The sequence below is a fragment of the Pseudophryne corroboree genome, chromosome 1, assembly GCF_028390025.1.
Source record: "Pseudophryne corroboree isolate aPseCor3 chromosome 1, aPseCor3.hap2, whole genome shotgun sequence".
Lineage (NCBI taxonomy): Eukaryota > Metazoa > Chordata > Amphibia > Anura > Myobatrachidae > Pseudophryne > Pseudophryne corroboree.
In genome coordinates, this window is record NC_086444.1 from 560,337,262 (window position 1) to 560,354,922 (window position 17,661).

Here is a 17,661-nt window from a genome sequence, read left to right on the forward strand (position 1 = left end):
CCCCGGTGTGTTAGACTCCACGCCCCTGTTCTGGGTCGCGCCAACCACATGGTATCTGCTTCTAGAATACAGGCGTTTCCTAACAGATATTATCCTACCTTCCCGCACTTTGTCTATTGAGGCTCTAGTGAGACGGATTCTCCATATGAACTTGACTGCTTGGCACTTTAGAGGTGTGATCATGATAGGCGAGCTCCTCTCCATTAACTCCCTCCAGCCGTACTCAAGTAACTTATTTCATTATTATCAAGTCTCCCATTAGTTCAAAGATGTGACCCAACTTTACGGAGTTATAGGTACACCCCCTGGTCCCATCCTCTCTCATCACTAAATGTATGGGTAAGGTTAGAATTTCCTCTCGGTACCACTTACTCCTCCTTTTGACCCCAGTGGCTAACGCGGGACATAAATCGGGAGGGAGACTTCCCATCGCCGATCTGATGAGAAAAGCAGATTATCGATGATTGGCGATTCTTTGGAGAATCGGGGGGAAAAGCAGGTTAAAAATCCCAATCATTTTTTGGTCAGAATCGGGGAATCGAAGATTTCCGACTTGATGGATTTCCTTGATCATCAAGAGAATGGGGAATTGCTCCAAATCTTCCCTGATGTATCAGGGGCCTCTTAAGTCCCCATCACAACTTAAGAGGGAGACTGACCTTCAAAAGGTCCACTCCTCTTCACATGCTGTCTCACATTTACATCTCCGTATATAAAATGTTGAAATGCAAGTCAAATTAGTATACAGTCTACATCTCATCCCAATCAGGCTCCATGCCATGTGACCCACCCAGTGGCCTTTGCTGGTGAAACTGTACTGATAGGGGGGCAACACTACCGTATTTTCTAGCTGTGCCCTGTAATACAGCTTTATTGTTTGGAAAGGTTTGCTCTAACAGTGTTTTTCGTCTACATATTTTGCCTTCTCTGGAACTTGCCTTGTTTCATTTTTATGGTCTAGATTTTCATTCCTATAACAGACGTATTTGGCCATATTTTCTATAACAGCCCAAATTTGCATGATAGATAAAGTGGCAGCTAAGGTATTAATTTCATTCTGAAGTGGAAACGGCTGGTATTCCATATTCAACTTCCCCTACATCTCCTGATAAAATGGTTCCGCTGGCACGAGAATACTACTGACAGCCCGTGTGCCACTTCTTTCTCATCATGCAGTTGATTCTTAACCCAGAGGTTCCCAAACGCGGTCCTCAAGGCACCCCAACGGTCCTGGTTTTAAATGTATCCATGCTTGGCCACAGGTGACTTAATTAGCACCTTAGTCAATTTGATTTAACCATCTGTGCTGAGCCATGAATATACCTAAAACCTGGACTGTTGGGGTGCCTTGAGGACCGCGTTTGGGAACCTCTGTCTTAACCATTTAGTATTAATGAAACATCTAATGACTGTTAATGTGTTCTCAGTTTTCTGCATTTGCCTTGCTGCTCGTATGTTTATGGGTTTTCGTTACTTCCTCATTGGTACCTCCCCATCTGTGTTACTTTCCAGTGCTTTCTCCTTCTTTCTGTATCCCACCATTTAAGTATATTCAATCAAAACAATTTGCACGCACCATATAGTCATTATTAACAGTTACTTCTAGTTACAAAATGATGTAGACTTCCTTTTTTCTTCCAAGTTCTTTAAAAAATACTTCATGCATTAGTAAGTACTGCTGTAACCACTGGTCAAAAGTGCAAGTACCATGTACTGTATGCATGATATTAGTCCACAGACCGGTAACAATTGTATGGTTTTGCTGTAGGGAAGATATGCGGAGAATGTTGGTATTGTAATCACAATATCATCTTAGCCAAACACATCTCTGGTCACTAGGGAGCTGGTAAGATAGTCAGCATAGAATGCTTTTAGTGCCTCGACTACTGATATACCTGCACCATATAATATAATGGTCATTACAACATCACTGTCATCTGTATACATATGACAAAGGCATGATATGAGGCACAGAGTGGTAAACAGCAAACTACAGAGAGCATGTCGGACACCTATATACATAAAGTGGTATCACTATCAATGGTTGTAGGAACTGATTAATGCTATGGTGCTCTCTCTGCATACATTACAGTATATCACTCTTTATTGAACCACAAGGGTGCAGGGACAGCACTGCACTTCTCTAGCTGATAGATCAGAATGAGAAGGAGTAGCAGTATGAGGAACTTCCACTGGGGAATAAGCTGGGAATGTGTATTCTGCCTGGGAAGGCTCAGTAGGCTCACATTAAGTCTTACATGACCTGATTTCAGATGAGTGACCTTATAAGCAGAATCACATACATATGCACCTATCCACAAGACCTGTAGAAAGGAATGATCATATTCTATGCTGACCTTGTGCCCAAATTAGACACAAGCAGCACTTTCTAGATTGTCAAAGGAAAATAGTAGAAATAATTAGCTCCCTGCAGAACATTAACAGGTTTAAAACTTAGAAGTCACTTCAGTCAGCTTGCTTATTAGATACATTACCAATGAAGTGAAATTAGTGAACACGTATTTAATAGGACTGTGCCAGGTTTAGGTGCTACATGAATTTAGCACATACATGAAAGCAATCCCAATTCTGATTTTCTATTCTATGAAGAATAATAGAGCAATGATGCATTATACAATGAGCAGTCTACTCCGTAATAACAGCAGAACACAGATACGTTGAGGCTACAGCACCATGCTACAAGGAGTTACATTGTGGCCACTAGACACATGCAGTAGTTAGTCTATGTTACATCCACGTTAGTGTATAGCCACCTGGAATGCTCTTCATACAACTGAACCGTATCATAACCTTATACTTGTTTACTCATACTTTGCTATATTATCCAACACGGGGTAACACAACAACACTATATAATCAGACATTCCCTTCTAACTGCTGGGGGCGAGAGCCCCAGCACAGTGATACATAAGCGGGTTACAGCGAGTTACCTGTGTGCTCCCACAGCATCCCATGGTGCGGTGATAGCCGCCTGCCCGCAGCTTCCCAGCAGAGTCTCTGAGCGTGTCCTTAGGGGTATTCCCGCCGGGGTGGGGTGACAAGCACCCGGGAAAACTACTACCACAGGGCAGGGAAGGCTGGGAGCAGGGTGTGGGCTGCAGGGAGGGAGGAGAAGCAGTGCATACAATGTAATGGCACACAGACACACACTCTGACCAGCAAATACCGGAATAACAGGAAACAACAATAAAGTGAAAGGGGACAGCCAGGTGTGAGAGGCGGCGGCAGCCGGGTGACACTGTGCAGCGCTCACACCCGGAAACACCCGCAATGCATGCAGCCGGCAGCCCTGTGCTGTGTCCGGGCTAAGGGGAGGACGAATCCCATCTGCTGCGCCTGTCACAGGCTGGCGTGGTGCTGCTACCAGCCATAGCACGGTGCGGAGAGCTGGGGAGGCAGGGAAGAGGGCGGTGGGAGAGGAAGCGGGGAATAAGGGCTCTTCTCCTGTGCCTACTCCTGGTTTCTGCACAGTCTGCCGTGTCTCTATAGTAGCTGCTGTTTCCAGCCGGCTGGCCTTGTCTGTGGGGACTCACTGCAAACAAAGAAGGTGGGGCAATCGCCTACGGGCAAGCACTGCGGGGATAGACAGCTTTCAGGTCTGTGTCCCACTCAAACAGGCACTGACTGCTTCCGGCTGCACGGAGGGGGCGCTCCTGTGTCTGGCGGCGGCAGCAGAGCCTCAGCCTTCCCAGCAACAGACGCGCTGCTCTGCATCACTCAGCTACTGCTGAAGCTTATTATTTTGCATTAAGACTTTACGAGCTGGTAAATTCTGGGGAATAACCACAGAGGAGTATGTGTCATTGCTTGGCCGTGATTATTGGGGATGTAGCCACCAGGTTATAAGTGATGTATATTACGGAACTGCATTTTAATGTGTGTGGGTTGTAAGTTATTACTTTGTGGCTGGTTGTTAGTTTATGTATTACTGTTACCTGTGTCTTTTGTGTGCCCTTATAGTTGTAGGTGAAAATCTAAATAAATGCAGCCACAGTTTGATTTACCCACATGATACAGCTTACTTACCTAGGATTCAGAAAATGTATATTCTGCTTTATCTCCGTACATCATGCCTGGTAGATACAGATGGCCTCCCCCATGGAAATAAACAAGGCAGCTTATCTTATTTGTATGCATTGCTTCAAAGCATCTTGTGTTTGCACCAGTGCGTACACTACAGCACACATCAAGGTCATTCTTACTTTATACTTTTGCAAGACACTTTCATAACGTAGGTTTATGTATTGGGCTAAAGTTTGCTTTTTATTTGGCCAGCTTCTAATTCACTACTTATTCATGGTCCAGCTTTTAATTCACTTCTTATTCATGGTCCTGCTTCTAATTCACTTCTTAGTCATGGTCCAACTTCATATTCAGAACATGTTATATTAAAACAATTAAATAAAGTTTGATTGTTAAGTTATCAATGTATAAACAAAACAAAAATATCCCTAAGGGCCCTACACACTGGCCGACCCGCCGCCGAGTTGCCCGACGGCGGGGGGGCAGTGACGGGGGGAGTGAAGTTTCTTCACTCCCCCCGTCACGCGGCTCCTTTGAAGTGCAGGCAAATATGGACGAGATCGTCCATATTGGCCTGCATGCACAGACGACGGGGGACCAGCGATGAACGAGCGCGGGACCGCGCATCGTTCATCGCTGGAGCCTCCACACTGAAAGATATGAACGAGTTCTCGAGTTATCTTTCAAAAAAATCGGCATGTGTGTAGGGCATATAACACTTGTATTTTTCCTGGCCCAACAATGTTTTGGGCATGAAATAGGCTGGCAAAGTGGTCACAGGTAATAATTTTACCATTTTGAATAAGTAGCTGTGGTTTTGCAAGGGTTGTATAGTTTTGGGCCACAAATGTGACACTTGAAACCAACAGAGGGTGCTATTTACATATGGTACACTTGCATTTTGCCTGGCTCAACAAGCTTTTGGGTATGAATTGGTCTGACATAGTTTGCAAAGGCAACATGTTTTAACATTTTGAATTAGAAGTCTTGGGCAACAAATTTGACTAAAAATGACGTTAGCCCCATACAGACAAGATTAAATACTGTCCCCATAAAAACGATGGGGACAGCTGCTGTGGGAGCCGGCAGATGGAAGACAGGAGATGCCTCCTCTCTCAGCCAATTAACGGGTGCTGCCATGGATACTGTCCGCTGATTGGCTGAGAGGGAAGACTGACTTTTAGCCAATAAGCACTTAGGGGCAGCTGTCAGAATCAGTGAAGCACTGTATATATACAGTATGTACAGTATATACACAGTGCTTCCATGTCCGCAGGATCAGCTAAGCATTTTTCTATTTTTCCAAGACACCTTGATGCCTACTGGACAAGGGGACCGATCAGCACCATGGAGAAGGGGAGTATGTAGTGTGAGTGCAGATGAGTGTGAAATAAAGGGTTAAAACATATGTTGTGTGTGTGTCTTATGTTTCTCTAACGTCCTAGTGGATGCTGGGGACTCCGTAAGGACCATGGGGAATAGACAGGCTCCGCAGGAGACATGGGCACTCCAAGAAAGAATTTAGATTCTGGTGTGCTCTGGCTCCTCCCTCTATGTCCCCCCTCCAGACCTCAGTTTGATACTGTGCCCGGACGAGCTGGGTGCTTTTCAGTGAGCTCTCCTGAGCTTGCTGTGAGAAAGTATTTTGTTAGGTTTTTTATTTTCAGGGAGCTCTGCTGACAACAGACTCCCTGCATCGTGGGACAGAGGGGAGAGAAGCAGCCCTACTCTCTGAAGCTAGGTCCTGCTTCTTAGGCTACTGGACACCATTAGCTCCAGAGGGATCGTACACAGGATCTCACCCTCGTCGTCCGATCCCAGAGCCGCGCCGCCGCCCCCCTCGCAGAGCCGGAAGACAGAAGCCGGGTGAGTATGAGAAGCAAGAAGACTTCGAAATCGGCGGCAGAAGACTCCGGTCTTCACTGAGATAACGCACAGCACTGCAGCTGTGCGCCATTGCTCCCACACACCTCACATACTCTGGTCACTGTAAGGGTGCAGGGCACAGGGGGGGTGCCCTGGGCAGCATTTGGACCTCTTTTTGGCAAAAGTGAACATATATACAGTTGGGCACTGTATATATGTATGAGCCCCCGCCAAGAAAATGCATATTTAAGCGGGACAGAAGCCCGCCGTCGAGGGGGCGGGCTTCTTCCTCAGCACTCACCAGCGCCATTTTTTCTCCACAGCTCCGCTGAGAGGTAGCTCCCCAGGCTCTCCCCTGCAGATACACGGTAGAAGAGGGTAAAAAGAGAGGGGGGGCACGTAATTAGGCGCAAAAATCAATATAACAGCAGCTACTGGGTTAACATTAAGTTACTGTGTTATTCCTGGGTTTATAGCGCTGGGGTGTGTGCTGGCATACTCTCTCTCTGTCTATCCAAAGGGCCTTGTGGGGGAACTGTCTTCAAAAAGGGCATTCCCTGTGTGTGTGGTGTGTCGGTACGCTTGTGTCGACATGTTTGACGAGGAAGGCTATGTGGAAGCAGAGCGGGAGCAAATGAATGTGGTGTCTCCGCCGACGGCGCCGACACCTGATTGGATGGATATGTGGAAGGTTTTAAATGATAATGTTAATTCCTTGCATAAAAGGTTGGAAAAAGCTGAAGCCTCAGGACAGTCAGGGTCTCAGCCCGTGCCTGATCCTATGTCGCAGAGACCGTCAGGGTCTCAGAAGCGCCCACTATCCCAAATTGTTGACACAGATACCGACATGGATTCTGACTCCAGTGTCGATTGCGATGATCAGAACTATTGTGAGGACTAGCCTCAAAGAAAATTCCTTTTTTGGAGCACTCTTTTGAAATAATAAATAAATAATATATATTATGATATATTGTGAATTAATGATTAAATATTAAAACTTAACTTTTATTTCTATACCAATCTAAAATAGAGAGGAGAGAAGAATGTCCACACACATTGCATGTCAGACACTATCATAAGTATCATATGAGTTCAATGAACATCCCCTTCTCCCAATGTAAGTTCCCAAAATAAACAATTAATTTATAATAATCAATAATTAATAATCGTTATTAATGAATCATCAATTTTTAACAAATCATTACGTTAATATTGATGTACAATCTCGGCATATAACATCATGGCGTTCGTACTCATGTACAATCTCAGCATAGAGCTATTGTATCATTAGGGCTAATTATCCTAATACAGACGCGCTCATCTTGTAAATGTGTGTACATTACACCACTTATTTAGAAATGAACAAGCGTGGATATACTACTAGTTCTAATCCACTCCTTGGTTATTATTTGCATGAGAGCCGTCAAATCCACTAGCTCTACAGAATTCCCAAACACACATTAAGTATGAAATGAAAAACCACATATCAAATAATTGCACATAAACCATTTTTGGAATTCCATTATTGCAAATTTGGTTTCCAATCACTATTCACTCCTTTTGTTCACACAAAGACCATCAATTCCACTGGCTCAACAGTATTCCTAAACATATGCTCAGTATAATCAAGCCTATTGACAATTTGCAAACTGTTGTACATAGGATATCTTACTGTAATTACAGGCATTAACTATATGTTGACACTTTGTCTAACTAATAAGAATTTAAATATATACATATATGCCTGTAGTTGTTTTTTTCTTTTTTCTTTTTTCTTTATTTGCCTCAATGAAGTTGGACAACAGAGTACACTCGTCCTCACAATCTGACAAAGGCACTTAACCCTTTGATCTATAATACATAACACTAGAACATTTCAACGACCCATTAGGTTGTACATTATCATCAGATCACAATTGTTTATAACCTTATCCACTAGAAATAAGGCATCACAACCCATAAATTATCACATATAAGATCGTATGTCCAGACTTTGTCACATACAGTATACGGTGAGGGACAAAATGTCTCCTTATCATTCACCGTTATGCTGATATGATCAATCTGTAAGGCCTTGAATGATCTAAAACAATGGGTGCACCCTTATTAGACAATTTGTTTTGAGGCCTCAAACTTTAATTTCATTACATAGATTGAATCAATCATCTCTATATATAAAAAAATTGAAAAAAAGAGAAAAGAGCAAGTACAATCCAATGTACAGATACCCCCATCTGCTGCCCAACCTCTTCAATGAGCGGAAGAAGGGTGAGAGTAGGGGTACTGATGAATTGATGGAAAAATAGCAACAATATCTCCTAATGTCTCCGTATCTGGTGTTAGAGCAGACCTGTTGCTTCCAGCATTGCAGGACTTGCAATGCGCCACGGAGACCAGTGAGATATCTGTGAAATGTGAACAAGAGGAGAGGAAAAGGGAAGGAGAGAGTGTGGATATAATCCGTTTTATTATGGTTTCTCCATGGCTTATTAAATATAAAGGTGTACTCTTCATGCAAAAATTTATATAATAGGAGGGTTATTGAGCTGGATACGTGTCTCACACAGCTTGATCATATGTGCTTGATCACGCACGGTTGTGAAACGTACGTACAGCTGGGACGTGGTGTTCCACAGTCACAGCTCCTCACTGCAGGAGGATGCGGTGTGAAACGGCATGATAAACTTATTGGATCCGGCAAAACACTATGGTGAGAGGCTGTTTTGAAAACCCTCTACAGACGCATCGATCGGAGAGGACATCAGATCACAGCTCAAATAAGGAGCCAGCAAGAAAGTCACTGCAGGAACGGATTTAAGGGAGAAGGTACACGGCGTCAGTGACTCCACGGTCATGTGCGGTAATCATATACAAATATTTGCTGTTATAAATAGAAGAGGTATTTATAGTCCTTTCTCAATCGAACAGTTATTTGTATCATTCTGATGTGTAAGAGACCTCAATTTCAGAAACATGCTATTACACTACGGAGGAACTTAAAGATTTCAATCAAACCGCAAGGTGCGGTATAACATACACTCCCTATACAATCATGCAGTGACTGTTTCTCTATCTGACTGATCAACTCCCAAAGTATATAAATTTAAAGACAACTCTTTTTGGAATTATCACTGTTTTGAACTAACTGGAGTTTTGTTGAAATTCATTTAAATACCAACTGTATCAACTTGAACTTTGAAGAGAAACAATGTGAACAATATAAAATTGATAGCAGCAGTTTAGCTGCAGGGAGCTGTGTGAGACACGTATCCAGCTCAATAACCCTCCTATTATATAAATTTTTGCATGAAGAGTACACCTTTATATTTAATAAGCCATGGAGAAACCATAATAAAACGGATTATATCCACACTCTCTCCTTCCCTTTTCCTCTCCTCTTGTTCACATTTCACAGATATCTCACTGGTCTCCGTGGCGCATTGCAAGTCCTGCAATGCTGGAAGCAACAGGTCTGCTCTAACACCAGATACGGAGACATTAGGAGATATTGTTGCTATTTTTCCATCAATTCATCAGTACCCCTACTCTCACCCTTCTTCCGCTCATTGAAGAGGTTGGGCAGCAGATGGGGGTATCTGTACATTGGATTGTACTTGCTCTTTTCTCTTTTTTTCAATTTTTTTATATATAGAGATGATTGATTCAATCTATGTAATGAAATTAAAGTTTGAGGCCTCAAAACAAATTGTCTAATAAGGGTGCATCCATTGTTTTAGATCATTCAAGGCCTTACAGATTGATCATATCAGCATAACGGTGAATGATAAGGAGACATTTTGTCCCTCACCGTATACTGTATGTGACAAAGTCTGGACATACGATCTTATATGTGATAATTTATGGGTTGTGATGCCTTATTTCTAGTGGATAAGGTTATAAACAATTGTGATCTGATGATAATGTACAACCTAATGGGTCGTTGAAATGTTCTAGTGTTATGTATTATAGATCAAAGGGTTAAGTGCCTTTGTCAGATTGTGAGGACGAGTGTACTCTGTTGTCCAACTTCATTGAGGCAAATAAAGAAAAAAAGAAAAAAGAAAAAAACAACTACAGGCATATATGTATATATTTAAATTCTTATTAGTTAGACAAAGTGTCAACATATAGTTAATGCCTGTAATTACAGTAAGATATCCTATGTACAACAGTTTGCAAATTGTCAATAGGCTTGATTATACTGAGCATATGGTTAGGAATACTGTTGAGCCAGTGGAATTGATGGTCTTTGTGTGAACAAAAGGAGTGAATAGTGATTGGAAACCAAATTTGCAATAATGGAATTCCAAAAATGGTTTATGTGCAATTATTTGATATGTGGTTTTTCATTTCATACTTAATGTGTGTTTGGGAATTCTGTAGAGCTAGTGGATTTGACGGCTCTCATGCAAATAATAACCAAGGAGTGGATTAGAACTAGTAGTATATCCACGCTTGTTCATTTCTAAATAAGTGGTGTAATGTACACACATTTACAAGATGAGCGCGTCTGTATTAGGATAATTAGCCCTAATGATACAATAGCTCTATGCTGAGATTGTACATGAGTACGAACGCCATGATGTTATATGCCGAGATTGTACATCAATATTAACGTAATGATTTGTTAAAAATTGATGATTTATTAATAACAGCTGGGACGTGGTGTTCCACAGTCACAGCTCCTCACTGCAGGAGGATGCGGTGTGAAACGGCATGATAAACTTATTGGATCCGGCAAAACACTATGGTGAGAGGCTGTTTTGAAAACCCTCTACAGACGCATCGATCGGAGAGGACATCAGATCACAGCTCAAATAAGGAGCCAGCAAGAAAGTCACTGCAGGAACGGATTTAAGGGAGAAGGTACACGGCGTCAGTGACTCCACGGTCATGTGCGGTAATCATATACAAATATTTGCTGTTATAAATAGAAGAGGTATTTATAGTCCTTTCTCAATCGAACAGTTATTTGTATCATTCTGATGTGTAAGAGACCTCAATTTCAGAAACATGCTATTACACTACGGAGGAACTTAAAGATTTCAATCAAACCGCAAGGTGCGGTATAACATACACTCCCTATACAATCATGCAGTGACTGTTTCTCTATCTGACTGATCAACTCCCAAAGTATATAAATTTAAAGACAACTCTTTTTGGAATTATCACTGTTTTGAACTAACTGGAGTTTTGTTGAAATTCATTTAAATACCAACTGTATCAACTTGAACTTTGAAGAGATACAATGTGAACAATATAAAATTGATAGCAGCAGTTTAGCTGCAGGGAGCTGTGTGAGACACGTATCCAGCTCAATAACCCTCCTATTATATAAATTTTTGCATGAAGAGTACACCTTTATATTTAATAAGCCATGGAGAAACCTGTTAGGGTCTCCTGCCCTGTGCTGCCACGTCGTCATGGCAACCGGGAGACAAGTGCTAGTGGAGTAACCTGAGCGCAGCTGATACTCCGGTTCGGGTCTTTTGCTGTGCAGTGGTTATAGGCTCTGTGCACGGCAGGGGATCCGGTGCTGGTTTTTGTGCTCACAGTCTGTGAGGTCTGAGTGGGGCGTGGACAGCACCTGCTTTATAAGGCCTCTTTTCAGGGTAAGCAGATGCTGCTGAATCTCTGTTGGTTAGTCAGTTCATGAAAGTTAGCCAGTACTGTGTAGCTTTGTATTTGTTTGTTGCTTACTGCAAATAGGCCTGGGGATTTGGTATTACACTCTGCCAATCCAGACCTAGCAGTAAGACTGGAGTCAGTCGTTTAGCTTGCTGGGGTTCTGTTATTACTCTGTGAACTTAGCAAGTTTGCGGCTGTATTCTAACACTTGCCTGTCTAATCCTGTCTCACTGTGCTAGGTGTCAGGGGTCAGTTTAGTGGCAGTAAGCTTAAACCTGTGCACTGCAAGTGAGAATCAGGATTGTGGAGGCTCTCCTTGTGTCTATCATTCCATCTCTGACCAAGGAGTTTACTGCCACACCCGTTGGTAACCCTTTAGGGTTTTGCTGTTGCCCTTAGCAACAGCATTTCGGGTTCTCTACGTATTAAAACACAACATCTTGCTTTTTACATCTGAGCAGTTCTAATACAAGGGAGATACCCAGTTCCTTAGCCTCTGGGCTTCTCTGTTCACTGTGTGTGTATTTTGTTACCCTATCACCTTCTGTGTACGTTATGTCATATTCCCCAGTTTGTCTGTGAGTCCATTTGTTTTGCATAACAGTTCAAACACCAGTACATTCCTGCAGACACTGGAGTGCATAACAGTTCTGACACTAGTACTTTCCTGCAGGCACTGGTGTGCATAACATATTCAGCAGCCTAATACTCCTGTTGAAATTTTGTGGGAATATGGAGCATACCCCTCAAAATACGTTGCAACAGGTGGTCGATCAGGTGCAGGTCCTGACTCGACAATTTAATGATTTGTCCATTAAAATGCACACCTCCCAGGCTGCTGGCGGAGCTCCCGCAGCAGCAGCACCTGCAGGGGTTAAGGAGCCGAAAGTAAATCTCCCGGATCGTTTTTCTGGAGATCGCTCGCAGTTCTTTTGTTTCAAGGAGAGCTGCAAGCTATACTTCCGGCTTAGGCCTCAGTCTTCTGGGTCGGAGATTCAGCGGGTGGGCATAGTGATTTCCTTGCTACAAGGAGACCCACAGGTCTGGGCATATGGGTTGCAGCCTGACTGTCCGTCGCTTAAAAGTGTTGATGCTTTTTTTACGGCACTGGGCATGTTGTATGATGACCCTGACAAGACGGCCTCAGCCGAGGCTCAGATTTCGATCCTTAAGCAAGGGCGAAGGCCAGTTGAGGTTTACTGTACGGAGTTTCTGAGGTTGGCCCATGATACCCAGTGGAATGACCCAGCCCTGAGACACCAGTACCGAAGAGGTCTTTCTAACCAGATAAAGGACCAACTGGTACAATATCCCTTGCCTGATAGCTTGGATCAGCTCATGCAGTTATCCATCCGGGTGGATAGACGGCTGAGAGAGCGTAGGCTTGAAAGGGAGACTGAGATTTCCTTCCTTCCCAAGGGAACCTCAGACTCTGAGGAATTTTCTGAGGAGCCTATGCAGATTGGGGCTACCCGCCTCTCCTCGCGTGAGAAGACGCGGAGGAGACAGCAGGGGTTGTGTTTGTACTGTGGGAATAAAGGTCATGTGGTAGTATCATGCCCAGAAAAGCCGGAAAACTTCAGGGCCTGAGGGTGATGGGAAATATCCTGTCAGGCCAGAAGTCAGAATTTCCCAAGAAGACTTTTATCATTCCGGTGACCTTGAAGATCCTCGGTCAAACTGTCAAGACTGAGGCCTTTGTGGACAGTGGGGCCGACGGGGTTTTTATGGACCGCCAATTCGCCCTAAAACACTCTGTTCCCTTAGTACCCTTGGCATCGGAAATTGAGATTTGTGGGTTAAACGGGGAACCATTATCCCAAGGTAAAATTACCTCTTGCACTAGCCAGATTTCTTTGTTTATTGGAGCCACACACTCTGAAAAATTGTCCTTTTATGTGACTGTCTGTACTTTTGCCCCATTGGTGTTGGGGTTACCCTGGTTAAGGGCCCACAATCCTCAATTTGACTGGGTCTCTGGGGAGATTCTTAGTTGGGGTACTGATTGTTTCAGGAGTTGCTTGAGCCTTCCAGTCAGGCTCTCGCAGCTAAGTTTGCCAGGATTGCCAGGGTGTTATGCAGATTTTGCGGACGTGTTCTCCAAAAAAGTTGCAGAGGTACTACCTCCCCATCGCCCCTATGACTGTGCCATTGATTTGTTGCCAAATGCTAAGCTTCCCAAGAGCAGGTTGTACTCCCTGTCACGTCCTGAGACTCAGGCTATGGCAGAGTACATTCAGGAGAACTTGGCTAAGGGATTTATCAGACCTTCACAGTCTCCAGTTGGGTCGGGGTTCTTCTTCGTGGGTAAAAAGGACGGTTCGTTGCGACCCTGCATCGACTTCAGGGAATTGAACCGTATCACGATTAAAAACTCATACCCACTGCCTCTCATTTCGGTCTTGTTTGACCAGCTTCGTACTGCCACCATTTTTTCTAAGATTGACCTACGCGGTGCGTACAATCTAATCCGAATAAGAGAGGGGGATGAATGGAAGACTGCCTTTAATACCCACTCAGGGCATTATGAATATTTGGTGATGCCTTTTGGGCTCTGTAATGCCCCGGCAGTCTTCCAGGATTTCATGAATGATGTGCTCAGGGAATATTTGGATAGATTCTTAGTTGTATACTTAGATGACATCCTAATCTTCTCCCATTCCCTGGAGGAACATCGGAAGCATGTACGCTTAGTCCTCCAGAAACTCAGAGACCACCGGCTTGGGGCGAAGCTGGAGAAGTGCGAATTTGAAGTTCAGCAAATCGCATTTCTAGGATATATTATCTCCCCAGAAGGTTTCCAAATGGAGGGTTCCAAGGTACAGGCAGTCCTGGATTGGGTGCAGCCCACTAGTTTGAAGGCGCTTCAGCGTTTCCTGGGCTTTGCGAATTTTTATAGACGATTTATCGCTGGATTTTCGTCTGTAGTTGCGCCCTTGGTGGCACTCACTAAGAAAGGGGCGGATGTTGCTCACTGGTCTTGTGAGGCTAAAGCGGCTTTTGCCCGTCTCAAAAGGGCATTTGTTTCGGCCAAGGTGCTGTGACACCCAGATCCAGAGCGTCCTTTTGTGGTGGAGGTGGATGCCTCTGAGATGGGTATTGGGGCAGTGCTTTCTCAGATGGGAGTGTCTGATAATCGCCTTCATCCCTGTGCTTACTTTTCCCGTAAATTTTCGCCTGCCGAGATGAATTATGACGTGGGTAACCGGGAATTGTTGGCTATTAAGGATGCACTCGAGGAGTGGAGACACTGGCTTGAGGGGGCTAAGTTTGTGGTCTCAATTCTCACTGACCATAAGAATCTGGCATATTTAGAGTCAGCGAAGCGTCTCAATGCCAGGCAGGCACGATGGGCTTTGTTTTTTGCTCGCTTTAATTTTTTGATAACATATCGCCCTGGGTCAAAAAACATCAAGGCTGATGCGCTCTCGCGGAGTTTTGCTCCAATCCAGGAGACCACCGAGGAGCCGTTGCCCATTGTTTCCCCATCATGTATTAAAGTGGGCATTACCCAGGACCTCTTATCATTAGTCCTTAGAGCACAGGAGCAGGCTCCTCCAGACCTTCCGGTAGGTCTTTTGTTTGTGCCTCCTAGGTTAAGACAGCGAGTGTTCCTGGAATTCCATGCCAAGAAGTCGGCAGGTCACCCGGGTATTGCCAGAACTCGGGAGTTGCTATCTAGGGCGGTGTGGTGGCCCTCGGTGGCTAAGGATGTGGATCAGTGGGTTCGGGCATGTGACATCTGTGCCCGAAATAAGACTCCTAGAGGGGTTCCTGTTGGCCCATTACATCCACTCTCTATCCCATCTAAGCCATGGACCCACATTTCAATGGATTTTGTGGTGGACTTGCCCAAATCCTCGGGGATGACAGCCATCTGGGTTGTCGTTGACAGGTTTTCGAAGATGGCGCACTTCGTTCCACTGGTTGGGCTGCCATCAGCCAGACGCCTGTCTGAATTATTTATGCTGCATGTTGTGCGTCTCCACGGGTTGCCACTTGATGTGGTCTCTGACCGCGGATCCCAGTTTGTGGCCAAATTCTGGAGGGCATTTTGTTCCGATCTCCAGATTTCTGTCAGCTTGTCGTCAGGCTACCATCCGCAGTCTAATGGGCAGACTGAAAGGGTGAACCAGTCCTTGGAGCAGTTCCTCAGGTGTTATGTCTCCAAGTGTCAGACTGACTGGGTTGCTCATCTGTCCATGGCGGAGTTTGCCTATAACAACGCGGCTCACTCTGCTACAGGGATCTCTCCCTTCCTTTGTGTGTATGGGCATCATCCTAAGGCCAATTCTTTTGACCCCCTGGACTCCACGCCTGGTGGTTCCTCTGTGGTTTCGGTCCTTAGAGGTATTTGGCGGAAAGTGAAGAAAGCCCTTGTGTCTGTGTCATTAGTGACCAAAAGGGTTTTTGATAAGCGGAAAAGACCCTGCAGCTTCAAATTAGGAGACTTCGTCTGGTTGTCTACCAAGAATTTGAAGTTGAGACAGCCATCTCATAAGTTAGGGCCCCGGTTCATCGGCCCTTATAAGATCACCAGGGTTATCAATCCGGTGGCATTTCAGTTAGATCTGCCCCGTTCTTTGGGTATCAATAAAACATTTCATTGTTCCCTTTTAAAACGGGCGATTAGTAATCCTTCTTCCAGTGGAAGACCTTCCCCTCTTCTGATACGTGGCCAGAGGGAGTTTGTTGTTGAAAGGATTCTTGACTCCAAGGTGGTTCGGGGTCGGCTGTCATTTTTGGTGCACTGGAAGGGGTATGGCCCGGAGGAGCGGTCGTGGGTGCGCAGTTGTGATCTTCATGCCCCCAGACTGATACGCTCTTTCTTCTCGCAGTTCCCCGATAAACCCGGTGGTAGGGGTTCTTTGACCCCTCGTCAGAGGGGGGGTACTGTTAGGGTCTCCTGCCCTGTGCTGCCACGTCGTCATGGCAACCGGGAGACAAGTGCTAGTGGAGTAACCTGAGCGCAGCTGATACTCCGGTTCGGGTCTTTTGCTGTGCAGTGGTTATAGGCTCTGTGCACGGCAGGGGATCCGGTGCTGGTTTTTGTGCTCACAGTCTGTGAGGTCTGAGTGGGGCGTGGACAGCACCTGCTTTATAAGGCCTCTTTTCAGGGTAAGCAGATGCTGCTGAATCTCTGTTGGTTAGTCAGTTCATGAAAGTTAGCCAGTACTGTGTAGCTTTGTATTTGTTTGTTGCTTACTGCAAATAGGCCTGGGGATTTGGTATTACACTCTGCCAATCCAGACCTAGCAGTAAGACTGGAGTCAGTCGTTTAGCTTGCTGGGGTTCTGTTATTACTCTGTGAACTTAGCAAGTTTGCGGCTGTATTCTAACACTTGCCTGTCTAATCCTGTCTCACTGTGCTAGGTGTCAGGGGTCAGTTTAGTGGCAGTAAGCTTAAACCTGTGCACTGCAAGTGAGAATCAGGATTGTGGAGGCTCTCCTTGTGTCTATCATTCCATCTCTGACCAAGGAGTTTACTGCCACACCCGTTGGTAACCCTTTAGGGTTTTGCTGTTGCCCTTAGCAACAGCATTTCGGGTTCTCTACGTATTAAAACACAACATCTTGCTTTTTACATCTGAGCAGTTCTAATACAAGGGAGATACCCAGTTCCTTAGCCTCTGGGCTTCTCTGTTCACTGTGTGTGTATTTTGTTACCCTATCACCTTCTGTGTACGTTATGTCATATTCCCCAGTTTGTCTGTGAGTCCATTTGTTTTGCATAACAGTTCAAACACCAGTACATTCCTGCAGACACTGGAGTGCATAACAGTTCTGACACTAGTACTTTCCTGCAGGCACTGGTGTGCATAACAAAACCATAATAAAACGGATTATATCCACACTCTCTCCTTCCCTTTTCCTCTCCTCTTGTTCACATTTCACAGATATCTCACTGGTCTCCGTGGCGCATTGCAAGTCCTGCAATGCTGGAAGCAACAGGTCTGCTCTAACACCAGATACGGAGACATTAGGAGATATTGTTGCTATTTTTCCATCAATTCATCAGTACCCCTACTCTCACCCTTCTTCCGCTCATTGAAGAGGTTGGGCAGCAGATGGGGGTATCTGTACATTGGATTGTACTTGCTCTTTTCTCTTTTTTTCAATTTT

At 44.6% G+C, this 17,661-nt stretch overlaps 1 protein-coding gene across 1 annotated transcript in view; it reads right to left on the bottom strand.

The window, feature by feature from the left end:
• SLC44A1 (solute carrier family 44 member 1) overlaps positions 1 to 3,723 on the bottom strand; it is a 297,913-nt gene extending 294,190 nt beyond the window's left edge. Inside the window, exon 1 of the mRNA XM_063914149.1 lies at positions 2,952 to 3,723. Coding sequence (XP_063770219.1) covers positions 2,952 to 2,975 — 24 coding nt within the window. The 5' untranslated portion in view covers positions 2,976 to 3,723. The remainder of the gene's footprint in view (positions 1 to 2,951) is intronic.
• Between the last annotated feature and the right edge of the window lie 13,938 nt (positions 3,724 to 17,661).